The 15,018-nt window shown below is 34.6% G+C and overlaps 1 protein-coding gene across 2 annotated transcripts in view; it reads left to right on the forward strand.

The window, feature by feature from the left end:
- The window catches only part of CSMD3 (CUB and Sushi multiple domains 3), a 1,250,820-nt gene that overhangs the window by 863,804 nt on the left and 371,998 nt on the right, over positions 1-15,018 (forward strand). For both annotated transcript variants that reach the window (XM_056128239.1, XM_056128292.1), the window contains one exon: positions 7,300-7,469. In XM_056128239.1, coding sequence (XP_055984214.1) covers positions 7,300-7,469 — 170 coding nt within the window. The remainder of the gene's footprint in view (positions 1-7,299; positions 7,470-15,018) is intronic.

The raw sequence follows: 15,018 nt of genomic DNA on the forward strand, positions 1-15,018 counted from the left end.
ATGTTTAAATAAGAACATCTTCAATGAGTAGGATTTATTTTTCATGAAAAAAAAGACACCGTAGAGTCAGAGTGTAGTCTGAAGGTTTATATTTATATTCAATGAAGAGCACTGAAGTTCTCCAAAAATATTACCCTAACATTCTGATAATGCTATTTTCATATTATTAATTTTAATTCTTCAAATCAGAGCAAGGATATTAGCAGTGATTAATAGTTTGATATAATAAATGCGAGGGCTCCCCCAAATGATACTAAGGAGATCTGAGGAATCTGCAACTTGTTCTTGGCCCTCTGAGATGATGATTTAATGCAAGAGTCACGTAGATGTGGGGAAAAGGAAGTTCTTGCACTGTTGGTGGGTATGCCGACTGGTCCAGTCTTTCTGAAAAACAATATGGACAGTCAGTCCTTCAAAAACTAGAAATTGAGCTTCTATATGACCCCACAATACCACTTCTGGGAATATATTCTGAGGATGCAAAAAATCACAGTAGAAATGACATCTGTACCTATATGTTCATTACAGAACTGTTCATAATAGCCAAAATCTGGAAACAACCCAGGTGCCTGACAACAGATGACTGGTTAAAAAAACTTTGGTACATCTACACAGTGAAATACTATACTGTTAGGAGAGATGAATTCATGAAATTTGCTTATAAGTGGATAGACATGGAGAGTTATCATGCTAAGTGAAATGAATCAAAAAGAGAGGGTCAGATATAGAAGGACTGCACTCATTTGTGGAGTATAAAATAACATAATATGAAACTGACACCAAGGACAGTAGTTACAAGGGCCAGGAAGATTGCTCAATAGTTGAACGCCTGACTCATGAGCTGGGGGCCAGGGGGTGGGGGTGGGGGTGGGGGATTGTGAGGGGAAAGGGAGAAGGCAGTTGGAATAGAGAAGGGGGTCTAAGAAAATGATGATTGGAGGAATTGGTTGGGATGGGAGATGTGTGCTGAAAGTAGACAAAGGACCAAACATGATAAACTCTCAGTATCTGTATTGCAAACCATAATGCCCAAAAGCAGAGAAAGAGAGTATGGGGAATACTGTCTGCCATGGAGGCAGTGGGAGGCGGGAAAGGAGGTTATATTGGGGATATTGGTGGTGGGAAATGTGCACTGGTAGAGGGATGGGTGTTTGATCATTGTGTGATTGTAACTCAAACATGAGAGATTGTAACTATATCTCACGACGATTCAATAAAATTAAAAAAAAGAGATTGTGATGCTAATCTGGTCTCAGTGAATACTTGGGCCCCCCACCCCCCTGTTGTTGCTTGAAGGATCCAGGGGAGCCCACATCAATGTTTGTTGTTCATATGGTTCCAATCAAGCTCAGAGTGTCATGCCTAGTATGTGCTGTACTAACCATTGTACTGCCTCCTGAATCCTTAACACTGATTACTTTATAGAAAATTTATATTAAGAAACTTCAAAATATCAGTTGTCAAAGACATAAAATTCATTCTAGTTGAAAGCACAATGGAAACAAAGTAGATGGGCATACATTAAGGTAAGGCTAAATGTAGTTATGTTGCATCTCCTGAAAATATCTCCTGAGTAACAGATCAATTGCTTTCTCACCCAATATAAAATGATTATTCTATAAATATAGTTTAAACAATCATATCTAATTTTTATGTTCTACATTCAACTAAGCCTTCAAGATGAAAGTATTCCCCAGACTCAGAACAATTATCGTGGCATACTAGAAACATCTCCTTTATTACGTTTCAGAAAAACATCTTTTCCTACTATTCCTGATAAACAGCAAAATAAATCTATTTCCCAAGAGAACTACCTCTTGCAAATAGAGTCATTTATTTCTGACTCCTTAACTTCTCAGAAATTTTTGTGTATAAATTTTCACAAATATTTATCTTGTTTTTGGAATTTTACCCCACATCTTCTATAAACCTTATTTTACTTGACGCCAATCAGAATAGATGTATTCTTGCACACACTGCACTTATTAAAGTATTAGATAGAAACATACTTTTACCACTGTAGTAGAAGCTGGTGAGGATTTCCACACCGCAATTCACATGCTAAGCACAAAAAGCATTTAGTGATTTTTTTATAACTTGGGTGATTAATTTATTTTTCGTAATTGCTCATATTATCTACATTATCTACATTTAGTCATTTTGAACTTTAGTAGACATTATCTACCAAGATATGCATGAAACAACTATGTTGTTTATATTGGAAGGACCTGATAATAGTCCTCACTCATTATAGTTTCATAAATATGTCACAAATATAGGCTATATTACATATGTATTTAAATCACAAAAGTCTGCGATTACCTGACTGAGATTCACATTTGTCCAGGGGCACCTAAATATTGTGCATATATGTTACCAGAACTGGAAGATTGATCACCACTTTTTCAAGTCACCTTTGCCACTTGGGTTTCTAAGACTCTCCTAACCAAAATCCTCTATCCCTTGTAGTTATTGTAATTCTTTTATAAAATCTCCTGTTCTTAAAACCAACAAATATTCTTCTCCTCTCTTGGGGCTAATTGTTCTACTGCTAGTCTCTATTCACTATTTTAGCATATCCATATTATTAAAACAAAGTCTATCAGTGCTTATGCTTTCATTTTTAAATATTTTTGAGATATTTATGGCATGTTCAGTGAAAGGCTTTTTCCACCAACATTCATGAGTATTGCATGCTTGGCTCTTATTTGTCAGAATTATCCCTGTGATTCAGTGTGGCTTTATTTCATTTATTCCATACACTAAGAGCAACCTGATTCTGGAAAGAACAGTAGAATTCTGTATTAAGCCATTGTCTTCTTTATTGGGCTCTAAAATCGTGCAGTTTATTGGCCACAGTCAGTGCTGACATATAGAGAAAATAGAATGATCAAAGGCTCAGCATAAGAATTTGTGATAAAAGGATAATAGCTCAGTATAGCTGAGTATCAAAGGCCCATAGGAAAGAATGATTGACAGTAGCTAAGGAATTGGATTGAGTTGCATGTAAATGGCTGTGTATACATTATGGCACTCTGTGGACTTGGATTTGATGATGGGTATGTTCTCGGCAAAAAGCAAAATGTCAGTATTTCATTTGAGAAATACCATCATGTGAGCTAATAGCAGAAGAAGAGAGAATCATGTTGAAGGCTAGACTTGGCATATGATCAAACGATACAGACTTTGTTCTTGTTGATTTCAACATTAGTTAACAAAATTGCTATAGCTGAAAGGTGGGGAAAGAGCTTGTGCTGGTGAATGTTAGTCCTATAAGGTAAAGGTAAAGGCCCTCCCGTTGATCGTAGATTTGCTCGAGCGGGCCCAGTAACGTCTCCATTGGAGACTTTGTTGTTACTGTGTCTGGCATGTCGAATACTCTCGGTAGCTTGCCAGGCTCTCCGAGAGGGGCAGAGGAATCGAACTCGGGTCGGCCATGTTGGCCGCTTGTAAGGCGAACGCCCTACCCGCTGTTCTATCGCTCCAGCCCCGCTGTGCTATCGCTCCAGCCCTATATTGGTACTAGAAAATAATATTTTGTGTATCTTAAACTCAGGGATAAAACTCAAAGATAGGTCTATGTAGGAATTATTTTCAATTCTTGAAGGATGGTGTTGTGTTTATTTCTCCTTAATTTACTGTTAGATTTTATTTTATATAAATTCTTATTGAAAAATCTATTTATTCACTGTCCTCCACCTACAGAAAAAAACATCATTCTTAAAAAGCATTTAATTTTGATATGAGATGATCATTCTGAATGTTAATAACTGTCTAATAAAATGTTGATCTGTGAATTATATAAAAAAATAAACATTTTTTTTAACATTCGGGAAATCCCTGAGCTGGCACGAAATAATCATTTTTTAAACGTTTTCTTTGTTTTTAATTTGGGGGTAAATCCCAATGGTCTTCAAGGCTTACACCTGGCCTGCAATCAGGAATCACTCCTGGTAGCACTTGGGGAACCAAATGGATGCTTGGGATCAAATGCACATTGGTCATACACAGAAACACATGCAACCTTATCCACTATAGTATTTCTTTGGTTCCTATTTTAAAAAGAATTTTCTTAAAGAGTATGTGCATTAGCCCAGGAATAAAGAAAACTGTGATATACACACATGTCATTTTTGGACATAAATATACAAGTTTTATTGATAATTACTAATGTGTCTTTCTTCGTATTAAAAACAGCACTCTTTTTTTTTCTTTTTTTATCAAAAAAATTTTTAATAGTGAGACATCATGAGGTACAGTTGCAGACTTACACATTTTTGTGCTTGGGTTTTAATTATACAATGATCAAATACCCATCCCTCCACCGGTGCCCATTCCCCACCACCACGGATCCCAGTACCCCTCCCACCCCCACCCCCTCCCATCCCACCCTGCCTCTGTGGCAGGGCATTCACACTCTTATCCAAAGAAAATCACGTTTACCCGTTTAACAGCATAGGTGATGACAGACAACTCCACTATAACTCCTAGCTATGACAAACATTATTTGTTTGACTTTATTTAGCAAGAGCAATCTCTTCGGTGTTGTTGTCTACAAATGAGTGTATAAGTTTTGCCTTGCAGTGTAGGCATGAAGAAGTGTAGAGATAGCCTTAGGGTAGAGAGGCTTTATGAAACTCTCACATTATCTTGCAGAGCAGCGTGCTCAGGCCCTTAAACTGGTTTCAATGCTATCGGTATTAATCTGTTTCAATAAGGGGCACTGAATTATCATTTTGCACAGAGTCCCTCAGTTTATTAGACATATGAGCTTAAGGAGGAAAAGTTTTATATAAATTCTCTTCCTAGTTCTTCTATTCTAATTTATTTCACCAGATAGAAAATAACTTAAGGCCATTAAAATAGAGCAAAATATTTAAAAATAACAAAATCAGGATATATTCAATAGAAAAAGCAAAACCGTAATTTTTTTCAGTATAAACCAAGAAATTGTGGCAGAAAGTCCTTTACAAATGCTAAACATTTTAAAATATAATAATTAGTATTTTGAATTTGTAACTGAAATTGCTTATCATTCTGCTGATTTGGAGTAGGACTTTGTGCTTTACTCAATTGCTCAAGTTGTCAAAATCACTAAGGTATGATAAATAAGTCTCCAAAATTATGAAGGATACTCTGACTGACTTTTTACTCATATATGTTTGTTAACACTTGGGTGACCACATCTAGGACAGTAAAGAATCCAAACTCTTTTCATGAGTATATTGCATGAGTCTACTATTGCTATTTAAACTCAAAATATTAAAACTTTTATCTTGTTCAGATAACACTTTATTGAATGCTCCAATATTGTAAATGTATACTAATATGTATGTGTGTGTGTGTGTATAACTCTCAGGAGTACAAAAAATTAATTATACTTCTTTATTAGGAAGATTGTATTGTTTACATTGTAATAATAAGAATGGAAAAATAACTTACTAGAGCCAATTAGATTGTCCATAGAGTTTTATTGTGCTAATATATCTCTGAGTTTTAAAGCCTAACTTCCTAATATTTAAAATTTGCAAGTTGGCATTCTAGAGCATAGCCTCACGACTCCATTATTCTATAACATAATTTAAAACTTTTATGTTCAAATAAACTGTTAAGAACATACTTATTTCTGTATAATCTGTATATTTCAGCTACATTTGTATTTGTCTCTTGCAAGTATACCTAGAATCCTTTAAATTAGTGGGAAGGAAAGAAAGGTTTAAACTGTAGCTATCTCTCCCATGAAATAAAGGATGTATAGCAGAATGGTGGATTTTAAAGGTGAAAATACTCCAACAATTCAGACAGATAAAATGAACCAACAAGGAGCAGGGCGAGAAAAGGAATAAAAGACTCTTAAAACTTGTACCCTATGAGTGGGCTCCCTAAGCACATTGCCAAGACTGACTTAGTTTAGGACAACAAAGTCTTATACCATGTTGCTATTTTTAATTTTACTATTTCTGTTGTTTTGTTTTTTCTGTTTGTAAGCTTATTTTGTTATTTAGTTGTGTAAGCCCAAAGTCATAAAATATATATTATCATAATAATTAATATATTTAAATATAATAAACAATTAAAATAAGTTAAATATTGAGTCTCTTTTATTTTAATAGAAACTTAAAGAAATGCTATCAGGTGACACTTTATGTGAGTTGTTAGCATCACATCATTAGTTTTTTATATTATTTGCACTATGTTGATTTTCTGATATTTTTCTTGATCATATTCATTAGACTTTTTCTCTTTTGCCTTATCTTAATGTTTAAACACTTAAAAGGTAAAGTTACTCATTATTCTTCACCCTCTTTATACATCACGTAACGGTTCCCAAAAATCATTAATTTTAAAAGTATTATTTCTGAAAACTAATAACTTGCTTTATCTCCTGCTTTGTTAAAGCGTTGAAAAAATACAATGATTCTTGGATTGTGGTATATATAGCAATTTATTAGGTGAAATATAGAACTAATTTCATTGACATTCTGAGATGTACAGAACATGTTTTATTATTATAAAGCCATGATTGCATGATTTTACAATATTACTAAAAGATTTTAGAGGTAATAAATTAAAATTTAGAAGATTATTGAATAAAATAGTTGTACAAAATTCTTATTGGCAGTTTCATATACTAATTGTAAACATGTCTTAATTAATTCTATCCTATAAATGATCTAAATAATAAAACTTCTAAAGATACCCAACATTTACAATTACCAATGTGTTACATTTAGTGGGTTTTATCAATTATATTCATTTTCAAGTCAATGCAGTTTTATTTTTTATTCTTAAATGAACAGTTCTTTATGTCAGGAGAGTTCTGACTATTGAGAGGAAAACTTGAAGCTCAAAGTAAAAATAAAAATTTCACATAAAAATTATTCTTAAACAAAATTGATCTCTATTTTGAATGCTTTAAAATGATTAAATTATTAAAATAAATATAATAAATTAGAGATAAAAAATTAAATTCATCCTGAAGTTATTTAATTTCCCTTCTTTTCCATGATATCTTTTCATCCAGGCCAGAAATTGAAGTTTATATATATGTATATATAAAACTATGTGTATATGTATATATATATATGCATTTATCTATGCATGTCCTATCTACAACTAGGGTTTTTTTGTCTCGCATATTATTTGAGAGGGAATGAATCATCCATACACACAATCATTGTAAACATTATTTTGCTCTTAGGTTCTAGTTAAAATAAATGCATTTATACTTCCATACATTACTTGAAAATTATAATGCATTCTAGTAAAGTGTTCTTCAATATTTTGTTTTACCTGCAGCTGAATGTGGTGCATCTGCAACAAATAATGAAGGGATCTTACTTTCTCCAAATTATCCACTCAACTATGAAAACAACCATGAATGTATTTATAGTATTCAGGTTCAAGCAGGAAAGGGAATCAATATTTCGGCTAGAACATTTCATTTAGCACAAGGAGATGTTCTTAAGGTAAGTGAACTTAAAACTATGTGTATTTTGATAATTTTTAGTCATGGAGCACATAATTTATGTATACAAATGTGTAATATGTGTATATGTAGTCATAAGTGGTCCTACCTTTCATAGATTGAGCATTATTACTCATTTTTCTGTTTTTATTATTATAGTTTTTTATCATTAATTTATAATTAAATTCCATCTTATATTTAATTCAATACATATAGATGTTATATTTTATAATACTAAAAAAGAATACTTCATGGCAGGTATTTATTTATATGCATTAAAACACAAAATAATCAATTTCTGAATGGTTATTTCTTAGAGAAATAAAATAATAATTTGTTTTTGTTTTTGTTTTTCTGATAATGTTTTTAATTTTTGTGTTTCAGGTATTTTTTCTCTATGCTGAAATGCATGAATAACTGTATTTATGAGTATCAAGATTTTATATTTTCTAAATATATAAAACTATACAATATTAAATAAGCATTTGAACAAATATACTTTATAATATTAAACCTCCATTGTAAAAATCTATTTGTTAAGATTTTAAAATTTGTGTTAATTAAATTTGAGATAATCAAATCAAATGACTACTTTTTAAAAGTATCAGTTTTTAAAGCAATATTATATGCTGCTAATCTCTATGTTGCAAAGATTTGGGTGATGTAGTCATTATTCATATTATAATAAAATGCAGTCTTTATACAGTTGCACTTAAATTATTCACATTAAATTTATAAACTTCCCCTAATTTTCAAGACATCTTACGGTCAAGTAAGACATTAAGCATGCTTCTTTTCACAAATCTTGACAAAAATTATGATATCCTGATATTCCAGTTCAGCAGATATAGGTCATTTTTGTTGAATCAGAGATTTTGAAATATTTATTTTATTTTCTTTCCAGGAACATAATTTTGTTTATAATTTATGGTTCTCCAACAACAAAAATTATACTTGTAGGATTTTTTTTCAGACACAAGAATTATTTCCTGGAAAACACTGAGACACTCAATTTCTCCTTGTCCTTTCCTCCAGTAAGCAACAGAAATGCTCTTTATAGATCACTGCTGCTGTCAAACCATTGTTTGGATTTTTCTTCTTTAAAAATAAAGTGTTTAATTTTTTTTTTTTTTGCTTATTTAGTGTTGGGCTGAAGCGATAAGCACAGCGGTAGGGCATTTGCCTTGCATGCGGCTGGCCTGGCCAAGCCGGGTTCGATTCCTCCGCCCCTCTCCGAGAGCCCAGCAAGCTACCAAGAGTATCTCGCCCACATGGCAAAGCCTGGCAAGCTACCCGGTGGTGGGGGGGGGGGGGGTGAGTATTCGATATGCCAAACAGTAGCAACAAAGTCTCACGATGGAAACATTACTGGGCCTGCTCCAGCAAATAGATGAACAACTGGAGGACAGTGCTACAGTGCTACAATTTAGTGTCAACATTGAGATTAATAGGATGCTTGCAAATAGAATAATGTTAATTTCAGTTGTCACTGGATGGAGATAGTTTATATAGTCTCTAAGCAATTGACAATGAATAGTTCCACTGTCCCCCTGACAGAGCAAAAACTGAATACTATTCAAATATATAGTTCAATCTTTTCTATTGGTATATTTGTTTTTATTATCCAAAAGAGATAAAGCACTATGTTTGGACAAAAGACTATTAAAAGGACATTTAATGCAATCCTTTTACCAATCAGCATTGTGTAGTATAAAAACTTGTTTTTCTGCAAGATGTACATCTGATGTTGCATTATAGAAACAGTCCAGTAATATAAGTCAAAATTGGTTTAAGAATTAGAAAAAAGGAATTAAGAAAAATTATCACAAAGCATTAGATAAGTGCCTTCATTTTGAGGTATATAAGAAGGTTATTAATTTGTTATTAATATTTTCTTAGGTGTATAATTTTCAAATTTCTTTCCTAACCTATGTGAGTCTTTGGGAGGATAATTTGTCAGAGACTATTGTAAAATTTTTAGTAATGGCTGCTAAACACAGCCATTATTAAATATCAAATTAACATATATCATAATTATATAATAATTTAAATAATTTAGGCTAAGTTATGGTTGGTCATTTTCTAGTTATTTTACTTCTGTGCACATTCTATGCTTTAAATTAGCTCTGGGCTGCATCTTTGTATGAAATACAATACCAGGGTATTCACTTCTCAAATCTGCACTAGGTGATATCACATTGATTCCTTAATATTTTCCATAGTAGTAAAACATTTATGCTGCTGAAATTGATAACACAGCAAGCACTGATTTGATTTACTGTTTTGCTATTGTACTTAAGGGTTATGTCTGTAGTTATTGTGAACTCACAAAAGGTGAAAAGTATACCTACAGGTATCTGAAGTGCATCATAAAAGTTGCTCATATAATTTACAAACCAGTGAAATACTAAAATACTCTGTTTATTATGTCTTACTTTCATCTCATTTGTTGACATAAAAAAAATCAAACCACATTCATTATTCTTGTCTGTTGCAATTTTAAGTTACAAAGATAAAAGTCTGGGAGGGTAAAGATAGGAAAAGTATTCTGCAGGGATTAATTAATTTCATGGAATTTATATGAATGGATTTTTATTTTATTATTATTTATAAATCCTGTAAATTATAATTTCACACAGGTTAGTCTTAGATAGCACTGCGTGTTAATTCACACAAAAGGGGGCACAGCACACAGCGGCAGTGGCTCTATCTCTCCCGCCACCCACATTCGGCAGTCTCACCCTTCTTCCCCCACCCCGGGGAGGTCAATGGCGATGGTCAGGCAAAGGAAGGAACGAGGGCCAGACTGGTTGGTCTTAGTCACAGTTTATTCAAATCCTCTCTCCATCTACACCAGTCTCTCTTCTCTGCCTCTGCTCCCTTTTGCCCATTCTACAGTCTCATTATATCTCTCTCCATGAGGAATTGGGGGAACAATTACACATAGGTGCAGTCACAATCAATAGGGATAGAAATCTTAGCCTCAGGGAAAGCCACTCCTAGGACAGATCCTTTCTCAGCAGGACGACCCACCCTAGAGTGGAATCCCAAGGGTGTGTTTCTTCTCTCCTTGTCCTACAATCATATAAGAATATATAATATAAATCATTTTGTATGGATACAGCAAGAAATTTTGTAGAATGGTGAGATCTTGGTAGTGAATCCGCAATAGAGCTCACGAAGGACCCTGATGTATTGAGTTTGTACGCCCTGATTGGCTAGGGCTTCCATGACCGCTTCCATCTCAACAGACTCAAAGGACTTCTTTAAATCAATGAACGTTAGACAGAGTGGCATCTTGAACTCCCGAGAAACCTCAATGAGCTTAGATACAAAGAAGTAATCATCCATATCAAGAGAGGGGTTCGGCAGGGTGATACCATTTCACCAAAACTCTTCAGTGCCACCCTCGAGAACATCATGCGATGACTGGAATGGGAAAGCATGGGAGTGAAGATAGATGGTCGGCAACTACACCACCTCCGCTTTGCTGATGACATCGTTCTAATAACACCAAACATCAGCCAATCGGCACAAATGCTGAACGACTTTGACCGTGAATGTGGAAAGGTCGGACTACAGCTGAATCTTACGAAGACAATGTTTATGAGAAACAGCCATGTTCCTGACGCTCCATTCGCTCTCAACGGAACCACCATCTCCGAATGCAACAGTTATATATACCTAGGTCGAGAAATCAACATGATGAATGACCTGGCACCTGAGTTGCGCAGGAGGAGGAGAGCAGCTTGGAATGCCTTCAAGAACGTTGAAGAAATAATTAAAAGGACAAAGAACCTCCAGCTACGAGCACATCTCTTTGATTCCACTGTTCTTCCTGCATTAACATATGCCTCAGAGACCTGGACCCTAAGAAAACAGGATGAGAACGCTATTCGGGTCTCTCAAAGAGGAATTGAAAGAGCTATGCTTGGAATATCACGATTCACTCAAATGAGAGATAGAATCCGGAGTTCTGATCTTCATCAACGCTCAAGAATCAGGGACGCTGTCTCATTTGCCAAGACATCAAAAATCAAATGGGCTGGACACGTAATGAGGTTTACAGACAACCGCTGGACTAGAGTCATTACTGATTGGATTCCACGGGACATCAAAAGATCACGTGGACGCCCAACTACAAGATGGTCAGACTTCTTCGTCAAGACCCTGAATGATCGGTTTGAGGCTCTGCATGTTCCTAGAACGAAGATACCATTGGGCTACGTTGGCACGCAACGGGGATGAATGGAGACGTTACTGGCACCCGCTCGAGTAAATCGATGAATAACGGGGATTAAGTGATAAGTGATAGTAAGAAATATCTTAAACTTAAAGAATTGCTCTCCTAGGGCCATCTCAATCTCAGACTACAGTGCTCAGGCCAGATAGTCTTTCCCACCTCTAGCAGGATCCTAGTCTTGTTGTTACCTTTGGATCATGACAGCATTTGTCTACGATCAAACTCTTAACTTATAGTTAACAATCATGGTCCTTTGGCCTGGCCCATTTTGATGCCAGGGTAGCTCACTGCTTGCCCTGGGTCCATTCAGTCCCTCGTTGGGACTCTGCTTTTGGGGTGTTAGGAACTAAGGGCAACTGAGGCTTAAGTCGAGAAAGCAGATGTCCGGGAGTGAATAATATTCAAAGCCAATCAAATCCTAAGTTACAAAGCATAATGTTAACAGTCTTCCTGTATCTATACAAAAAGGGCATTGCTTTAAAGTAAACTGTTCATAAGGCATAAGGAGAGGAGAAAGGCAATATTTAACTCATACATATAAAATCATAGATTTCTGGGAATCTAACCTTACAAATTAACAGAGTCTGATTAGGGGGAAAGCTGATTAACTGGGTGGGGAGGAGAGCATAGGGAAGACTGTTTACAGATAAACATAATGGAATGGAAGTGCTTCAGGAACACTGTGATGGGTGTAACCAGATAAACCTAAGCTCCTTGTGGAAGGACAAAGCAATGTCACCCTACAGTACAGGGTCAATTAGCAGTTAGTTTATTATATTAAAGTTTTACTGGAAAAAAAAAAGAAGCTTATGAATGTATTTACACATTATCTGTGAATACTTTAGTATGACAGTGACAGGAATGAGCATTTCGGAACAAGATACCGTGTCTCAAAAACTCTGAAATGTTTGCAATGTTGTCATTTTCAGGTAAAGTTTATACCAAAAAATCTTTCTTTTAAGAAAACAGTGGTATTTAAAAATTGCTGTGTGGAGTCAGGGATGTAACTCAGGGATATAGCACTTGCTTTGTATTATTGAGATACAGGGTTTGACTACACACATACACACACACAAACACACACACATACAAACATAGCTCTTTCCTAAACATTTTTCATCAGTGACCTCAGATGTACAAGTTTATCTGACAAATCTACAGGTTTTCTGCTATATTCGTTTATGCTACTTTAATGCACTCTCTAAAGATCCATTTGTATAGAGTGTTTTTTTAGGGATCAGAAAACCATTCATTTGTGTTAGATGCCTTGAAAGATTGACATGAATGCTTTTATGCATAAGCTCCAGCTTAAGCCTCAGTTTGCTTTGCATAATTCCCTGAGTATTGCTCCAGAATGAACTCTGAGCGTCTCCAGGTATTACCCTCCACAGATCCCTTCATTGCTTCTCAAACTGAGGATCAAGGAAGTGAAGTGATTTGTGACAGATCATAAAACCGATTAATAGTAGACTTAGTTTTTCAACCTTGTTACATAACACAAAATTAAAATCCTGGAAATATGACCCTTATTTATACCTCCAACTTCCTTACTAATATATGTATAAAGATATATGACATATTTATCTCAAATACATACTTTCCCTCAAATATATATTTATTTGAATATTCACATCATTCTTTGCTCTGTTTTAAATTCATTCTATATTTATTTATTATTTATTTATATATTTGTTTGTTTATTTTATGTTTGGTTTTTGGACCATACGTGGCAACGGTCAGGGCTTACTACTGGCTCTGTGCTCACCACTGAAGATGCTCATGAACTGACTCTATGCACTGACTGTACACTGCTCAGACCCAGGCCAGTCATGTGGAAAGCAACAAACTCCCACTATGTGCAATATCTTTCACCCTATTTCAAATTATTTTTGACGAAAGACAAGGAAGTTTAGAAAAGTATACTTACAGTTTGACTATTTTATTAAATCATATTTTTTCAAACTTTGATTTCATATTAACTTTCTAGAAAAAGTTAAATTACAAGTAAACCTAAAGACAAATGTCCAAAAAAATGCTATTATGTATAAAGAGCAATAATTTGAAACTCGATATGGTGATATATAAATACATATGCAATGTTTCACTTTTTATTTTATTTTTTATCTAAATCATGGCTCTGGAATTATATATCTCTTGTGCTAATTTATTGAGATAATATTGCTCCTAATAGACTGGAGAGGTAGCACAGCGGTAGGGCATTTGCCTTGCAAGCCGCCGACCCAGTCAAGCTGGGTTTGATTCCCCGCCCCTCTTGGAGAGCCCGGCAAGCTACCGAGAGTATTTTGCCCGTACAGCAAAGCCTGGCAGGCTACCCGTGACGTATTCGATATGCCAAACACAGTAACAACAAAGTCTCCAATGGAGACATTACTGGGCCCGCTCGAGCAAATTGATGAACAATGGGAGGACAGTGTTACACTGCAAATTATTGCTCCTTATCATACATTTATTATGTAATTAGAACATCAATAGTTTTGAGTGTGGATAAACATTTATTAAAACAGTGATTGACATCTCAGATCTAAGAGGGTCTAGTGTATCAGAAATTAACTCAGGCCATTTTCTATTGCAAAAGTTTTTTTAAAAACTTTTAAAAACCTATAAAAAGTAACAGTTATTGTATTATAAGGATACCACTAGATTAATTAAACCTTTCAATAAATTTAAGTCCCCAAAAGTATTGCGGATACTATAAAAATCCTCAATGTCCTTCATCTTATCAATTTATAAGTAAAAATAAAAATTCTTCATTTGATATGAAATGACTACTTTTATCCTTGCCTTTAAATTTTCTCTAATTACTACTATTCTTAAGAAATGAGTTCTTTACTTCCTTGGTTGTTTGAAGTTACACACTGTCATAAACCATACAACAACTATCTTGACTACAAAGTTCATAACCAATGACAACTTCAACAGGAAAAAAAAGGCACCAAAGTTTTTGATTTGTAACAGTCACAATACTTAGGACAGAAATTTGAGAAAAACGTATTAAAATGGCAAGACTACTCAAGAAATAATTAACTTTGTACTAAGATTTTAAAACACACGTTGGTGGTAGTAAGACAACTGATTTGGGCATGATTTTTAATTACTTGGATTATGCAGAGGAAAATGTACCCCAACAAAGATTGGCAAAACCTGGTCCAATTAGGAAAAGACCTCAAGAAAAGACAAAGAAATGTAAGAATAGAGCAAAGAATGCCAGGGGTGAGGGGTGGGGGTGAGGGCACAGTCCCTGCAGAAAGGACTGTTTTTCCTAGTGACTTTATCTGTGGTGATTGTA

This window comes from Sorex fumeus, unplaced genomic scaffold, assembly GCF_029834395.1.
Source record: "Sorex fumeus unplaced genomic scaffold, SorFum_2.1 ptg000002l, whole genome shotgun sequence".
In the NCBI taxonomy this organism is placed as follows: Eukaryota; Metazoa; Chordata; class Mammalia; order Eulipotyphla; family Soricidae; genus Sorex; species Sorex fumeus.